The sequence below is a fragment of the Myxocyprinus asiaticus genome, chromosome 47, assembly GCF_019703515.2.
Source record: "Myxocyprinus asiaticus isolate MX2 ecotype Aquarium Trade chromosome 47, UBuf_Myxa_2, whole genome shotgun sequence".
Lineage (NCBI taxonomy): Eukaryota > Metazoa > Chordata > Actinopteri > Cypriniformes > Catostomidae > Myxocyprinus > Myxocyprinus asiaticus.
Window position 1 is genome coordinate 8,830,450 of NC_059390.1, and position 16,440 is coordinate 8,846,889.

General features: G+C 37.6%; 1 protein-coding gene across 1 annotated transcript in view; it reads left to right on the forward strand.

The window, feature by feature from the left end:
* LOC127436737 (protein O-mannosyl-transferase TMTC1-like) overlaps positions 1 to 16,440 on the forward strand; it is a 61,012-nt gene that overhangs the window by 18,208 nt on the left and 26,364 nt on the right. Inside the window, exons 5-9 of the mRNA XM_051691059.1 lie at positions 6,359 to 6,440; positions 6,695 to 6,798; positions 7,585 to 7,663; positions 7,790 to 7,900; positions 15,242 to 15,363. Of these exons, the coding sequence (XP_051547019.1) occupies positions 6,359 to 6,440; positions 6,695 to 6,798; positions 7,585 to 7,663; positions 7,790 to 7,900; positions 15,242 to 15,363 (498 nt within the window). The remainder of the gene's footprint in view (positions 1 to 6,358; positions 6,441 to 6,694; positions 6,799 to 7,584; positions 7,664 to 7,789; positions 7,901 to 15,241; positions 15,364 to 16,440) is intronic.

The following is a 16,440-nucleotide window of genomic DNA, read 5'->3' on the forward strand; positions in this document are numbered from 1 at the left end:
AATAAAAAATAATTTCCAAATAATAATAAAATAAAAACATTACTCCAGTAAATAACCATCCTTTATTTCGGAGAAATGCCGTTGCATTATGTACTTGTGCTTTTTCTTCAGCAGAAATATATAGGAAACAAAATCTATTCAACTTTTGAATCATTCAAAAATCCAGTGCCAAAAGCTGTTATTTACCAATTATAATGACATGTAATTTAATATGATGTTGGTAGTATTATTGTGTTCATGTAAAATATATTAATTAAATTGTATTATTATTAAAATTTTATTTAAAAATATTTTTATTGTTATTTAAACTTAGTAATAAATAGAAAGTTCTAGGATTTTGATTAAAAATTCAAATTCAAAATAATAATAATATAAAAAATCCAGTGCCAGAAGCCATTTTTTACCCATTATTAAGAAATGTAATTTAATATGAAAAATATAATGTTAGTAGTACACATTTGTGTTTATGTAAAATGTACCATTTAAATTTAATTATCATTTAAATTGTATTATTATTATTATTATTTTGTTATATAAAACTGGAAATAAAAAGAACATTTTAGGATTTTGATTGAAAATTTAAATAAAATAAAAATCAACTTTCACTCAAATTGTTATGCTGTTAATATAAGTTGCAATTAAATATTTGTAATAAATTAAAAACAATGCAAAATAGAAGCATTTTCACTAGTGTGTTTTAGACTTTTGAACTTCATTTGTACATTTTCATTATTAGACTTTTATTCAGGAATGTGTGTGAGCCAATCAGGCGTCCCTGTAACAGGAAGCCTGTGAACACTCAGTGACATCAGAAAAGAACATCTGTGACAGTTACACAAACAGAGTGACAGGGGCTGTGGAATTTTGGCAGGGATGATAATTCTCACAGCCTTGAAGAACAGCTAGGAAAGATTGCTCTCTCCATTTTCCTCGAGGGAAAGTAGCTTTATTTGATTTTCAAAAGTGCCCATAAACCTTTGCCGCTACCCGTGACCCTGGGGAGGACACGAGATGCAAACTGTCTCACACACACACACACACACACACACACACAGAGAGAGTTTGAGTGTGTGAGTGCATGATTGTGACTGATAGTCGTTGTAATGCCTGTAGACATGCTGTCTCCCTGTATGCATGTTTGAGTGTGTGTTGAAGTGAGGGGCAGGAATGTCTCATGTGGGTTCTGTTATTATTAAATGCATAAGCTGACACTTGTTTTCGCTCATGTAACTCTGCACTAGTGCAATATTCATAAGCGTCATATCAGATACGCCGAAATGCCTGATAGTAACTATCTATACTCTCCCAATGCTATTAACATGATTGTTTATCTGCATTCGTGCTGGTGCTGCTATTATGAATTGACATGCCATATTTGTCTGATTCATATCAACTCTAATGCATTGTAATGATAAAACGGATGATAACATTGCATGTGTAGACGGGTGTCTAAATGTGCACTTTTCAAATATTTAAGTATTGGACGCCTTTTTTGCTTAAAGGAATAGTTCACCCAAACGCTTCTGTACATCTGTGACGGGCGCTCATGAGAGGGATGACGTAAGCTCGTTGGTAAGGTCACGCGTGGAGGAGGAGGAGTCAGGAAGCGCGTCATTGTTTACAAGAGGAGCAGCGCTGTACAAAAGTTTAACTGTCTTTGCTGTAGATTTGTGTTTGTATAAGTGTATTGTTCAAAATGGTCGTTTGGCATGTGTATCCTTCATGCTTCAACCTTCAGAAACCCCAAAGAAAATGCACGCAGGGAAAAATATTAACTTTTCATCGATTGCTTATACATGATCATGAGCGATTGAAGCGCTGGCTTATCGCGCTTGACCTGGATATCAGTACACCCCTACATTCTCTCAAATATTGGAGGGTGTGCAGTGAACATTTTACCCTTGGGGATTTCAGACCATCGAAAGAAACAAAGTGTCAATATCTGAATTCATAAGCTGTGCCCGTGCTGTTTTTCCAACGAACTCAGGTATGTGTGAAAACCTTGTCATTGTCATGCCTCCCTCGGGCTCTGCACCTCCCTCAGCGCTCCGTTCCTCATTACCCGATTTCAAATTCACCGCACTTGCACTCAATTCACTCGCTCATCACTGACCTTCACGCCACTGCACTGTCAAGTCTTACACAAAGGACTTGCAGTGTTTATTTACCTGTCTCTATTTGCTCTTGATCTTCGTCGATATCTGTTTAGTGTTTACCCTGCTGTTTCGCCTGTTACCTCTTCTTCAGTTTGTGAAGCTTCTCTTCTGTATTGATCTCACTGTGGAAACCCTGTGAATCCTGTCAATCTCAGTAAATGCTCTCACACTTGGTTTCACTAACTACAACTTGTGTGGCTTGTATTCCTGACAGTCATATAGCCTATATATTTCTGCTAAAGAAAAAGCACAAGCAGATAACGCAACGGCATTGCTCCAAAATAAAGGATGGTTATTTACTGCAGTAATATTTTTTTTCCTTATTATTTGGAAATTATTTTTTTCTATATTGTTTTGAAATTGTTTTGGTTTGTGAACGCCGATTGGTTTGTGCAAGTTTCTCTTGTAAACAATGATGTACTTCCTGACTCCTCCTCCACATGACGCGTGACCTTACCAATAAGCTTACGTCATCACTCTCATGAGCACACGTCACAGAGATGTACGGAAGCGAACGTTTGTAGTTAAAAAGTATATAAGTATTGTTTTGTTTCTAAAAAATAATCAATCGTTTGGGTTCAGAAGAACTTTATTTGTCGACTGGAGTCATGTGGATTATTTTGATGCACCCTAAATATGCATTTTGGACCATCAAAAAATGGAGTACATTCACTCGCATTGTTTAAAGGAGGAGGCCTGAAATGAAATACTAAAAATCTTAAATTATGTTTTGCTGGGGGCCTGGGTAGCTCAGTGGTAAAATACGCTGGCTACCACAACTGGAGTTCACTAGTTCGCTAGTTCAAATCCCAGGGCGTGCTGAGTCCAGCCAGGTCTCCTAAGCAACCAAATTGGCCCGGTTGCTAGGGAGGGTAGAGTCACATGGGGTAACCTCCTCGTGGTCGCTATAATGTGGTTTGTTCTCGGTGGGGCGCATGGTGAATTGAGCGTGGTTGCCGCGGTGGATGGCGTGAAGCCTCCACACACGCTATGTCTCCGTGGCAATGCACTCAACAAGCCATGTGATAAGATGCGCAGGTTGACTGTCTCAGACGCGGAGGCAACTGGGATTCATCCTCCGCCACCCAGACTGAGGTGAATCACTATGCGACCACGAGGACTTAGAGCGCATTGGGAATTGGGCATTCCAAATTGGGAGAAAAAGGGGAAAAATCCCCCCCAAAAAAAATTATGATGAAGAAGGAAACTCCGATACATCTTGGATGGCCTGAGGGTGAGTAAATTATCAGCAAATTTTCATTTTTGGGTGAACTATTCCTTTAAATTATGTTAATTATTAGTGCTGCTGGGCAATAAAAAAAAACAGTAACTACACATTTTGTCTAAAGTGAATTTTGACAAATATCAGATTCTGACTGATATCAGATTCTGTGAAAATAAATCTGTGTTAAAACTTTAGCAGTAACTACAGGATCCATATTAAAACTAAGTAACTTTGAAGAAATGTTTCTCAAGTTTCAGTGTTGGTGTAGTTAACTACTGCATTTTAACTTTTTTGAGTAGAGTAGCTAAGGCAAGCATCGCTTTAACTATAATTGTTCATACTTAAAGGGAAAGTTCCTCCAAAATTGACTAAATACTCACCCTCATATTATTCCAAACCCGTATGACTTTCTTTTTTCTGTGAAACGCAAAAGGAGATGTTAGACAGAACGTTAGGGACTAAAAGTTTGGCATGACACAATGGTGAGTAAATTATGAAAATAATTAAATTTTTGGGTGAACTGTCTCCTTAAGAGTTAGACATTTGAGCAAACCTCTAATCCTAAGAATTAAACTTCAGCATGTAGCACATCCCACATTGTTTGTGCTGCACACATGAATGATACCTCAAATGAGTTTGTTGAAAAGAGGTGTACTATTACTTTTCTAAATGTTTGGATTCTCTGGGATTCGAACCCATGACCTTGGTGTTGTTAGTGCCAACAGAAGCAGACACCCACATCTAAATACTAGAACATCATAAACTTGGGGCGATTTCCGACTAAAACAATAATTTGTCTTTTTAAAATGTCTTGTAAACGCTTTAGTCGGACCAATTTTTGCGAAGTCAGACTTACACAATTGGATAATGCAATTGTAGTTCGGCTTCGGCCAGCATGTGAACACGTTAATTTGACCACAACCCCCCACAGTGTTTTGCGTATACTCTGAAAAACAGTGGTGTCGCACAACGTGTATTCATGTGTATTGATGTGTATTGATTACGCATGTGTCACATATACTTGCACACACAGATGAAGACTGTAGCTCGACTACGCATAAACCTGTTGTAGCTCGATTTTTTAACTGTTACTGACTGTTCATTTTAAGACCCCTCCCCCAGTCCTGTCTCCCCTCTTTTCTCCTAATGAGAAAAAGACGAATATGGCGGAAGAATGGAGAGACAGACATAGAGTTGAAGGACAAGGAAAGATGGGGGAGGCTAGCATTTTTTTTTTACATTTTATTTAAAGACTGTGTTGCCTTTCAGCACAGTTACAGATCCCTGGGGTACAATATGCTCTGAAAAGCAATGATGTGCACACACACACACACACACACAGAGTCATTAGGCAGAGCATTCTCTAGGTCTTTTACTGAATTAATCAGCAGAAGTGCAATGTATTGCCTGAGCTCAACTCCTCCCACTACTCTCTCTCTCTCTTTCTTGCCTCTTCTTTCATTCATCACACCTCACATCTCTAGTCACAGCTGTCATGGTGTCATGTCATGCTGAATTAAAATTCACTGTATATGCTGGCACTTTCAAAGAGGGATGCTGCCATTCTATTTTAGAGTGGCCTGTTTATGGCTTTCAAAAGAGGCTGTGTGTGTGTGTGTGTGAGAGAGAGAGAGAGAGAGAGTTGATTTTTGTGGTTTACAAGGACCTTTTTATCAGGTTACACACTAGTAATTACGAGGGTATTATGCTATAAATGTGGTTCATGAGGACACCCCTAGTGTCCTTGTAATTCAAACGGCTTTAAAAACATACTAAACAATGTTATTTTGAAAATGTAAAAATGCCAAAAGTTTTCTGTGAGTGGTAGGGTTAGGGTTAGGCTACGCTTGTGAGAGCTAATTTTGTCCTGAGTCCTCATATTTATAGTGCAACATGCTGAAAATCAACTTATGGGGACATTTTAAGTAGTCCCCACTATTTGGAAGACTCATGATTCGGATTATGTTTTACTTGAAATTTAATAATCAGGGTTGATTAAACTTTCCAATTTACTTTCATTTGAAAACCTGGAAATATTGAAGTATAGGTCTCTGCGAAAAAATAATGGGCATTTCCCAATAGGTGGGCGTTTCCACACTAGGGCTGCGTTTCCCAAAACCATCTTAAGCCTAAGTACATCGTAGAAGCCATTGATTTCAATGGTCTCTACGATCTACTTAGGCTTATGATGCCTTTGGGAAATGCAGCCCAGGATGGGCATTTTTCAACTATCCAGTGAAAGTAAGAAATCTCTATGTAGTAGGAAAATTTAGTTAAGTGGTTGAAAAATGCCCATCCCGGTTCAAAAAACACCTACTGATTGGGAAACGCCAAATTTTTGTTCTGCAGAGACACCAGTCTTTTTGTGATTTCAGATTGTCAAATTGTGATTTCCAAACCTGTAAAGTCATGGAAATTGATAAACGTCTTAAAAAGTAATGAAAATATCTATATTGAATTTACATTTGAAAGATTTTCCTCTGCTCTGAATAATATTTCATCAGCTATATATTGCTATTGTGAAAAGTCAATTAGAATGTCCAAATGGTTAATATGTCAGAATGGTCTGAATGATTCATTAGTGAAGAAGTCTGATTGAAAATTCATTTTAAAATTCTGTATCCAGTAATCACAAATGACTGGTAAGATTGTGGAAAAGTCATGGAATTTCATTGCTCAAAAAGGGTTTTGTGAGGGCCAGGTATAGAGTATAGTCAATATCAGTATCTTCATATGAAATCTATTGTGTCAATGAGAGTTTCTTGCTAATACAGCTTCTAAGGTCTACAGTATGTGCATGTTTTCACCTATTTTCTTGGCACTCTGCTGTCTAATTATCATTAGATGGAGAGTTCATTAATTAAAAGAAGCAGTAAACAGATTAATATAGCCATATAACTAATTCGCTGATGGTTTAATTGAGTTACAGTGTGAAGTAGTTAAGAGATTTTCACATCTGCTTATGCTTTCGTTTTAGGCACTTGTCACGCTCCAGGTTGAAGGAGCTCATCAGAATATCTTTCCCATTCATCAAACGTGCTTGTGTCATCTCCTTACATGTAAGTAGCCATGTTTTAGCCACTAAATGTCACAATGCTAGCTGCAGTATTTTAGCTATTCTAGCAAGCTACTCTCCCATGGGACATAACCGTGATCTCACTCACTCAATGGTTCCTATGCCCTCCTACCTGAGATTGAACCTGCAACCTTTCTGTTACCAACCTATTGTAGGTCCTTTGCAATCATACCGTCATCACTTCTTGTGTGCATATGTTGTAGATTCAGATGTCATTTTACTGTCTTGCCTGCATAGGTCACAGTCATCATGACTTTTCGCTTATGGTTGATGGGTGGATCCATGCCGCTGTTTTCAGAACAAGACAATCCTGCTTCCTTTTCTCTGTGTCTGTTCACCAGGTCAGTTCGAATTTTCTAATAAATACAGCTAATACAGAGAAACACGTGAAGACTATATGGACTACAACAGCATTTAAAATCTGTGAGAGGTTTGATGTGCTTTTGAACCTCAGTATGTACACAAAAGCAGGAAAAGATTGACATTTTCTCCCACCCATACTGTAAGTTACTGAATGAGAACTGTTGTTTTACTAGTATTACTGAAGTATTTCTATGTGTGCTAGTGTTTATGTTACTTAAATACTTTTACTATGCTTTAATATTCTATGGCATTAGGTTGAGGTCATTATTACTTTCTGTAAATGTGTACTAGGTTTACTTAGCTAATCAACAACTGAACTAATCAACATGTATTTGTAGATTTAAAAGCTTAAATTTGAATTTGGATGCATTAATGAGTCTTTTCTGTACAGTTAATATTAATGTTGGATGGTGTACTTGTCTAATCAAATCTAGTCCTAGTCTAATAAGTATCTTTGTCTAGGTTTTTTTTTTTTTTTTATTATTATTATTATTATTTAGTGTTGTAGTAAATGTAGGTGTTTTATTTATTTATTTATTTATTTTTAAAGTGGAGAAAAAAATCTTAAAGCAATGTACAAAAACACTTATTTTCAAGGTACTTACCTTAAAAAAAACAATGCAATCTAGTGCAACTTTGCTTCTTTGGTAAATTCAATTTAATTAAGGATGTAGATATTTTTATTGGTGGAACAAAAGACAAAGATGCTAGGATTTTTACAGTGTGTTGAATTGAGATCCCATTGTTGTAAACTGTCTTTTTAGGTTTCTCACCTACTGCTATCTGCTCGCCTCCAATGCCTGGCTGCTACTGGCTCCCATAGTGCTATGCTACGACTGGCAGGTTAATTGCATAAAATGCACACAAACATGCACATCCACACAAATACACACACACCAATCTCTGCGAATGAATTTCGATGAGAGTGAAGTACAAACACGAATACCGAGTGTGAGTTGTGTTTGACAGGTGGGAAGCATTCCGTTAGTGGAATCTCTATGGGACGAACGGAATATTGCTTCTCTGATGTTGGCTCTGGTCATACTGGTGCTGAGCCTGCAGTGCATTACACGACTACAGGTGAGTGCGCACACACACTTATGCGAAGGGGTCAAATTGGGATTTTTTGAGGTGGTGGAACCCTAAAATCTGGTCGTGATTTTAGTGACCTTGGTAAGATTGTACATGGAACCACCTCCACCCAAAAAAGTCTAATAACCTCTTTAAAAAATGTAATAAATAATAATATAATAATAACCTCTTTAATCTGTTAAAACACTTTTTTATAGTACTACATACATAAAGTATATTTTCTTAAATACATATAAAAAAAATTATTAAATAATGTGATATAAATTGATAAAATGATCAATCAAGATAAAAATAAACAAAATTCCTTCACAGTCCGTGTTGGTAGGTACATCTGTCGCCTTTGACAATTTTAAACCAAGCAAAATTGCTACTGTAAAAAAAAAAAGGTAGCATAAAGAATGCATATTATGTGGTAGCATCTAACTTAAAATGTATTCAAGTCATAAATGTTTTTTAATCCTACTAAATCAACCTGACAAATTAGGTTGCAACATTGAAAGTAATTTTTATTTTATTTTACAAAATGCTTAATGTAATTAATTTTGGAGAACAAAGTACACTTATTAAACAGATATGGGACGTGCATACTGGATCAAACAAAAACTGGACTGGAGCAGACGGAAAATGGTATGGCTTAACAAACATGCAGCCAATATTTGTTCTTATTATTTAAATCGAAGATGTCAGAACGTCAATCCAGATCGTTCAGGCCTAATTTAACCCCTGTTTACACATGTCAAGACAACCACTGGGACTGTATCTCCACAGACTCTGTCTGTCATTACAGAATTTATGAAAAACACACACAAACCTACTTTTCATATTTTGATAGACATAAAAGCTCGCACACATACTGTATTGTCTCAGACATACTGTTTCACACCCTGCCTTTTATCCCATGAGCGGAGCGCATTTCTTTGCTACACATCGCCATAGCAACCCGTGAAAAATAGAAGCGATTGTGTAAATGAGTGTGCAGATGCTCACCTAAAGCAGATGTTTGCCTTGAGCTAATGCGTACATTCCTCATGCAGGTTACACATGAAGTGAGACATTTCTTTCAGGGTATTCAGTTCTTCAGGATATTATTTCTGCTAGACTCATCTCAATCATGCAGATTGTGTGAAGCACAAACACTGGCTGTGGAATTTTTCATATACCATTTTCATATGGCATAAAAATACATAGCTGCATCAAATGTTTTACTTTATGTATTGAAAGTGTATTTAAAAGTGTATTATAAAATGGATAGTTACGACATTCAAACTCTTTGTAAAATGCAGATGAACACACGTGAACATACTTTCTATACATTAATGCAGCAAGTTGCTACGCTGCTTGGCAAATGTAAATGTCCTACAGTTAGGCTAATTTAATATTATTTTTATATAATTATTTTAATATGATTTGTATTAATACTATTAATTATAATAATAAATATATAATTATGTATTATTATTATTATTATTATTATAAACAAATATCCTTATAAAATAAAATAAAACTTTTATTAGGCCACTGATATGATTGGAGTGTCATGTGAGTGTACATGATTTTAAACATATTTTCCAAAGGTACTGTATGTGCAGAACTTATTTAATGAGGGAAAAATTAGTTATAGAATTGATTGAAAACAGTATTTTAGCCCTCAGCTCTTGTGAGGTCATAAGAAGTCAAGCCACTGATAAAAATTTCACAGGTTGTTTTAAAAATATTTGAGAAACTGTGAGGGAATGTCAGTCAGTCCTTGACGGATCCCAGAATTCTCTTTTGGTCGCCTGCTGCTGTATTGGCTGTATCTTTTAAAGAGCTTGAGATTTTGTAAAGAACAAGGCAGTGTGTTTTTTCTTTTTTGTCTGTTTCTAGAATGGCTGATCCAACTTGCCAGAGAGAAAGCAAGAGAGAGGGAAAATAAAAGAGAGAGAGAGAGAGAGAATATTCCAGTCCCTGTTCAGCAGATCTCATATCCTCGACTGAATAATTCATAGAGTGTGTTTGACACAGGCAGACAGACCAATGTCAGTAAATTGCCATCTGCCTTTACTGACTGAGATCAGGCATGTGTGGATGTGTGCAAATATTTCCAAGCTGAAAAGCAGGTTTTTCTCATTCCGTTTATAGAGACAGCAATCTCAGATTTTATATTCTATCCATATTTCTCAAGTGAACTGATCCTACAGTCATACCCGTCATAGATCTGACAGAATACACTTTGACTCTCAATAATAATTTAATTTTCTTTTTATCAAGGACTACAGTGGGACACTTATGTCATACATGTCATTTCACTACATAAAAGAAAATCAAACCTAGTGGCAGTGGTCCCCCTCGATCATTTTTCACCTTCCGGAGGGGATTTGGGTAGGATTTTATCATTGCCCATTGGTCCCACGGTCATATTTATTGTTTCCTTTTGGTCTGCTATTGTGGTCTCTCTCACCTCAGGCCTTAGGGTGGCTGCCCACCTGCCCTCCAAGTAGTTAACAAGCAAACAAATGCACTAAATTCACTTTTCTGAGCCATTTTTAAAATGTCTTTAAACCATCTGGTCCCACGGTAATTTTAGTCGATGTATGAAGTCAGTTCTCCTCAAGTTCACATAGGTGTCCAAGCACAGAAACCACAAGTGTAGTTCACACACATTAAAAAAAACTGTTCTTGTGCCTAACGGTTCTTGTGCTCAGTGCTCTGTAGTGCTAACCAGAAGGCAACAGTTCAAAAAGGTAGTGAGCTGGGTGAGTGGGGTTCAGAGTGATTTTTCCAGCCTTTTTCTCACTCTGGAAGTGTACAGTTCTTGAAGGGAGGGCAAGGGGCGACCAATAATCCGCTTGTAGTCTTCTGTTGTCTGATTTTGTAGCTGAACCAAACCAGATAGTTATTGAAGTGCAGAGGACAGACTCAATGACTGCTGATTAGAACTGTATCAGTGGCGCCTGTGGCAGGATGAACTTCCTCAACTGGCAAAGGAAGGTTTAATTTAGTCCAGAGAATATCTGGGATGATGATGTTGAAAGCTAAACTGAAGTCCACAAAAAAGATCCTGGCATATGTCCCTGGTATGTCCAGATGTTGCAGGATATGATGCAATCTCATGTTGACTGCATCATCCACAGACCTGTTTACTCAATAAGCAAATAGAAAGGGATCCAGAAAGGGTCCAGTGATGTCATTCAGGTGGGCCAACACCAGTCTCTCAAATGACTTCATGACCACAGACGGCAGGGCGACGGGTCTGTAGTCATTAAGTCCTGTGATTTGGGGTTTCTTTGGGACATGGATAATGGTGGAGCATTTGAAGCAGCAGGGAATTTCACACTGCTCCAGTGATCTGTGGAAGATCTGTGTGAAGATGGGGGCCAGCTGGTCAGCACAGGATTTTAGACAAGTGGGTGAGACACTGTCTGGCCCTGTGCTTTCCTTGTCTTTTGTTTCCGGGAGTCCCGGCACACATCCCCTTCACAGGTCTTAAGATTGAATAGCAGGAGTGGGAGGAGGGGGGTCGCACGAGGTGTTGATGTTTGTGTGAAGTGAAGGTCAGATTGTGTGTGGGGTGTGAGACTGGGCTTTTCAAATCTACAGTAAAACACATTCAGGTCGTCAGCCAGTTGTTGATTCCCTACAGAGTTGGGGGATGGTGTCTTGTAGTTAGTAATGCCTTTCAGGCCGTTCCACACTGATGCAGGGTCGTTAGCTGAAAACTTGTTTGCCAGCTTCTCAGAGTAGCTTCTTTTAGCCACTCTAATCTCTTTTGTCAGTGTGTTTCTGGCCTGATTGTACAAGATTTTATCCCTACCTCTGTAAGCATCCTCTTTGGCCTGATGAAGCTGCCTGAGTTTAGCTGTAAACCATGGTTTGGTTGTTTGGTTCATTGCTGTATGTTAAATAAGTCTTAGTAGAGATGCACATATCCTCACAGAAACCAATATATATGATGTCACAGTATCTGTGAGCTCATCCAGCTTGGTGTCTGCAGCTTCAAAAACACTCCAATCAGTGCATTCAAAGCAGGCTTGTAGTTCCAGCTCTGCTTCATTGGTCCGTCTTTTTACAGTCTTTACTACAGGTTTAGTGGATTTAAATTTCTGCCTGTAGGTCAGAAGATGATGAACCAGACAGTGATCAGACAGTCCCAAATCTGCTCTAGGGACAGAGCAATATGCATCCTTTAATGTTGTGTAGCAGTGATCCAGTATATTTCTGTCTCTGTAGAGATGAAGAGAAATGAAAAGGAAATAAAAGGAAGAGTTGAGGGAGAAAGCAGAATGAAAGAGCAAAGCAAAAAAGGGAGGAGAGAGAGTCTATGGAGGGCTACTGAATGGAGTTTGGCCCGGTGACATTTTGGGACAGGCTGCGGATGACCTCTGTTTGTGCTGCCAAAACAACAGATTGCGACTGGCATGAGGGTTAATGCCAAAGCTATCATCATTCTCATGACCCAGCATTACCCTTCTAATATTTCCTGGAAAAACATAAGCACTTCAGCTCAGTGTATCTGTTTGTTTTTATCTGTCTTTGCAAGATTTTGCTTTAAAAAAAACTTACTGTAATGCTCACAATGCATAGATCCCTCCCGAGTCCAGTGAAGCAAAGATGCATAAATGGGTCATTCAGAAATCATGAGTACTTGAACATATCATGATTACATATTAATGCATATTCAGTATTCAGCAACTTGGCCCACCTTGATGAATGAGAGTGTAAACTATGCATGGAGGCCGTTTACAAAGTGAACTCTAAAAGAAACAGTAGCAAAAACAGCATGCTTAATTATATCATGTTATAAGGGGAAAAAACTTACTACTAGAATACTACTAGATTAGAATACTACTACTTGAATACTAGGATATGCCCCCTTTAATATATTGCTGCTCTGTTTACACTAACCTGACTTGACTGACTAGCCTGGTTGAGGTCAGCTGAGGTGAAATAAAGAGGTGAGATTGAGCCAGCTGCATCAACAGTATTTTTCACCTCAACAATAACTCGTTTTAACCTTTAAACTTTAAGGAGATTAAAATGTCTCTTAATGGAAATGCATAGTAATGAAATGTGTTCATTTTCACATAACGTCCCTCTCCGCTTCTTTTTGGTATGCATCCCTTGGCAGCCATCCACTGATCAGCCATGGTGGGCTCTGTGCCAGAAATTCGCCCTAATGTCTTTCCAATCTGTGTCCTCAGGAATGTTTACCAGGCTAATTATCTCTCACAAAGACACATAATGACACACGCAGGCCCAAGAGCGAGTCCATAATGCTGATTGCTGGCTGAATGTTATCGAAGTGTTTTTTGTGTGTCCTTTTTTGCTTATTTCTCGACAGTCATTGCTTGTCATGAGTCACCATTTTAAGTTAATTAATGTTTCTGATGGACTGCAAGGCACAAATGAGTATTAAAACCTTCATATCCTGTCTGTGTGTGTGTTGGATTTTTTATATGAGAATGAAACTCCAGACAATGGTTTAAGTTTTATTGTTTATTTTTTATGAGCATATCAGGCAATTCAAAGTAATCACAGAGTGATACATCTACAGTTTCATATCTGGTTTTCTATCTCAGATTTCATATCTCTGTATTGACATCTCATTCCTCAGCTGTCATATTTAATCAACTCATACATCGATAAAATCACAACACTAGCTCGTTTTTCAAGCATATGCTCTCAGATAACACTAGTAAATATATGGAAGCTCTGCAACTGTGAAGAGTTCATTTTAGTGCAGTTTAAAGGGAAATATTGACTAGCCAGTAAACAGTGAATTGTGTTTTTAAGTATGTGTTTGCACAATATGTGGTGTATGATGTGTTTCTTGTTAGTGGTGCTTACTAAGGCAAGCATCACTATTACTAATGCTGATACTTAGGTTATGGATTGCTTTAAATCCTGAACTCTAAGTATTCAGGCTTATCACACTTTGATTTTGGTGACAGTAGTTCAAAAGTTCTTCAGCTCAAATTGGTCTGTGCTTATGGAAATTCAAAGTACTGGCCCCATTGGCCAAAACTGGAAGTGTTAGTGAACGTATAAAAATGTCCACAGAGTGGCGCCAAAAGCGAGTTGTATTTTTAGTGGTAAATGATATTATACAGTCAACATCAATGCATATTTTATTAATCCTACTCCCTAAACCTAACTGTCAGTGGAGTAAAAATGTAATTTAGAGCGAAAATGCAACCTCTAAATCATGCTCACCATTGTTTATTTGAACCTGACTGCTTCCTGGTTCCCTCGAGACCAGAACCTGTGTCTAGGTGGTTGCACCAGAGGGAAACGCGATCATGTCCAAATTGATGCCCAGATGTCTGATAGGGGTTGGTGCTTGTCAGTAATTTTGCACAATGGACAATACATGAATATTCGGTAGCACATAAATCTGCACTGTTTGTGCTATGGCGATAAATTATCAGACATTTTTGCCTGGCGGATGGTAAAATGGGTAAAAAAAAAACCCATAGACATTTTATGAAGGGACCCAACCCATGTATAGGGAACAAAGTCCGAATTACTGAAACTTCCTGTCTTAAGTCTTAAGTTAAAACCTAACTAGTTAAATAGAACATAAAAAGTAGATTAATAACCAGTGTTGGGCAAGTTTCCCAAAAAAGTAATCCACTACAAATTATGATTGACTTCTCTAAAAATTGTAATGAGATTACTTTACTGACTACTTCATGAGGAAAGTAATCATATTACTAATTATGTTAAAATTAAGTTACTTTCAAAAACTATTTTACAGAATGAACAATTCTTGAATCCGGTATGGATTCAAAATAATAATTTCCTCCTTGTTTATTGTCATATGCAAGTCATACAACCAGCACCTCTCGTTTCTCCTGTACGATGACTCGTTACAAGGTTCACGCCCTTCAGCTGTCACAGACAAACACGTTTCGTAACACAAACAGACACAAGTGGTAATTCGCTTAATTGAAGGTCAGTAAATGTAATCTGATTTATAAAATTTCAAATGTAATGTGTTACTCTGCTTTTTGACTAAAACAGCAATTAGATTACAGTAATTAATTACTTAGTAATCAGATTACACCAAACACTGATCATAACTGAAATTCTCATTGGTTACTAAAAGATAAGATTGGATTCTAGAGTTAGGATGATACTGTAATAAGACACCAGAACACCCTAGCAACCACAGAACCACATGCAACTCAGAAATCACTCAGAATTCCTTAGCAACTGCATAGCAATGCTCTAACATCGGGTTGACGAGTTTTTCTTCAGAAAATTCAATTTAATGTGTTTTGTATTTATGACGGCATACCTCTGGTTTCACCAGCCCACCTCTTTCTATATGTTTCTTTGTTTGTGTAGAAGATGGAGGGGAAGGAGGTGTTGGTGGGCGTGCTGTTTCTGGTTTTTCCCTTCATCCCAGCCAGTAATCTGTTCTTCCGCGTGGGATTTGTGGTGGCAGAAAGAGTTCTCTACATGCCCAGGTTTGTGTGTGTGTGTGTGTGTGTATGCGCAATGTGTGCCTGTGTAAGTATACTGAATGTCCTTTAAAAACATTATTTTCTCTGCAGTGCCTTTTTTCTAATGCTTTACAAATACAACCCTCATCCTCTTCTCTTCCTCACTCGTTCGTCCCTCAGTGGGGATAACACAATACTGATTACAGTACTTAATCTGTCTAGAGCCCCGTTTCACATGATGCACCACTGATCTGTAATAAGAGAGTGTGTGTATGTACTTAGCTAGTTTGGTGAAAGAATTGTCCCCAAAAGCTAAATCTAACAAAACCATCAAGGAAGGTCTTAATTTGGAAAACAATTCTTAAATAAAGCAAATAATACAGTATTTTTAAATTCTTAAAATGCAAAAAGACTTGTTTTAGGGTTAGGCTGTAGTAATTATAATCAGCTAATATAAGTAGTTTATATAAAAACATTATATGTCTAAGGTATTTCTTTAAGTAAATGTCTGTATTAATTTGAACAGTGTTAATGAGAAAATTAAATGGTAATTTGAACAGTGAGGCATGGTATTAAATAGCGGTTGATCAAAAATTATCTCATTAGCTCGGAGTGTAGCTGTGACCCGATAAACTCACACACACACACACACATACAGTACATGTACACTCTGCATTACATCCCTGAGTACACTTGGTTATAAGTAATGAGGGGTTGTGCTCAGTGAATTTTAATGGTCTGTGTTAGCATCAGCCCAACACTTATCTTGGCATTTAGGAAGCCCTTATCTATGCATGCAGAGTAAATATTAGTAGCGCTGCCTTTGTTAACGCTAACAGCAATAGTAATCAGACAAGTAGGGGTTGCACTGCAGCTTAGAGGCCAAAATATTTACACACACATACAGTCACACTCACGCACACTCACATTCCACAATAGAAATGAACACACAGCTATGAGAGGAATGTGTGGAATCTGCAGTCTCTCTGGTTCATATTCTTTGTGTGTGTGTGTGGAGCAAAAAGATAAGGCAAGCATCAGTATTACTATTGCTCATACTTGGGTGAATCTCACAAAAAACATGTCACGGTTACATTTCAC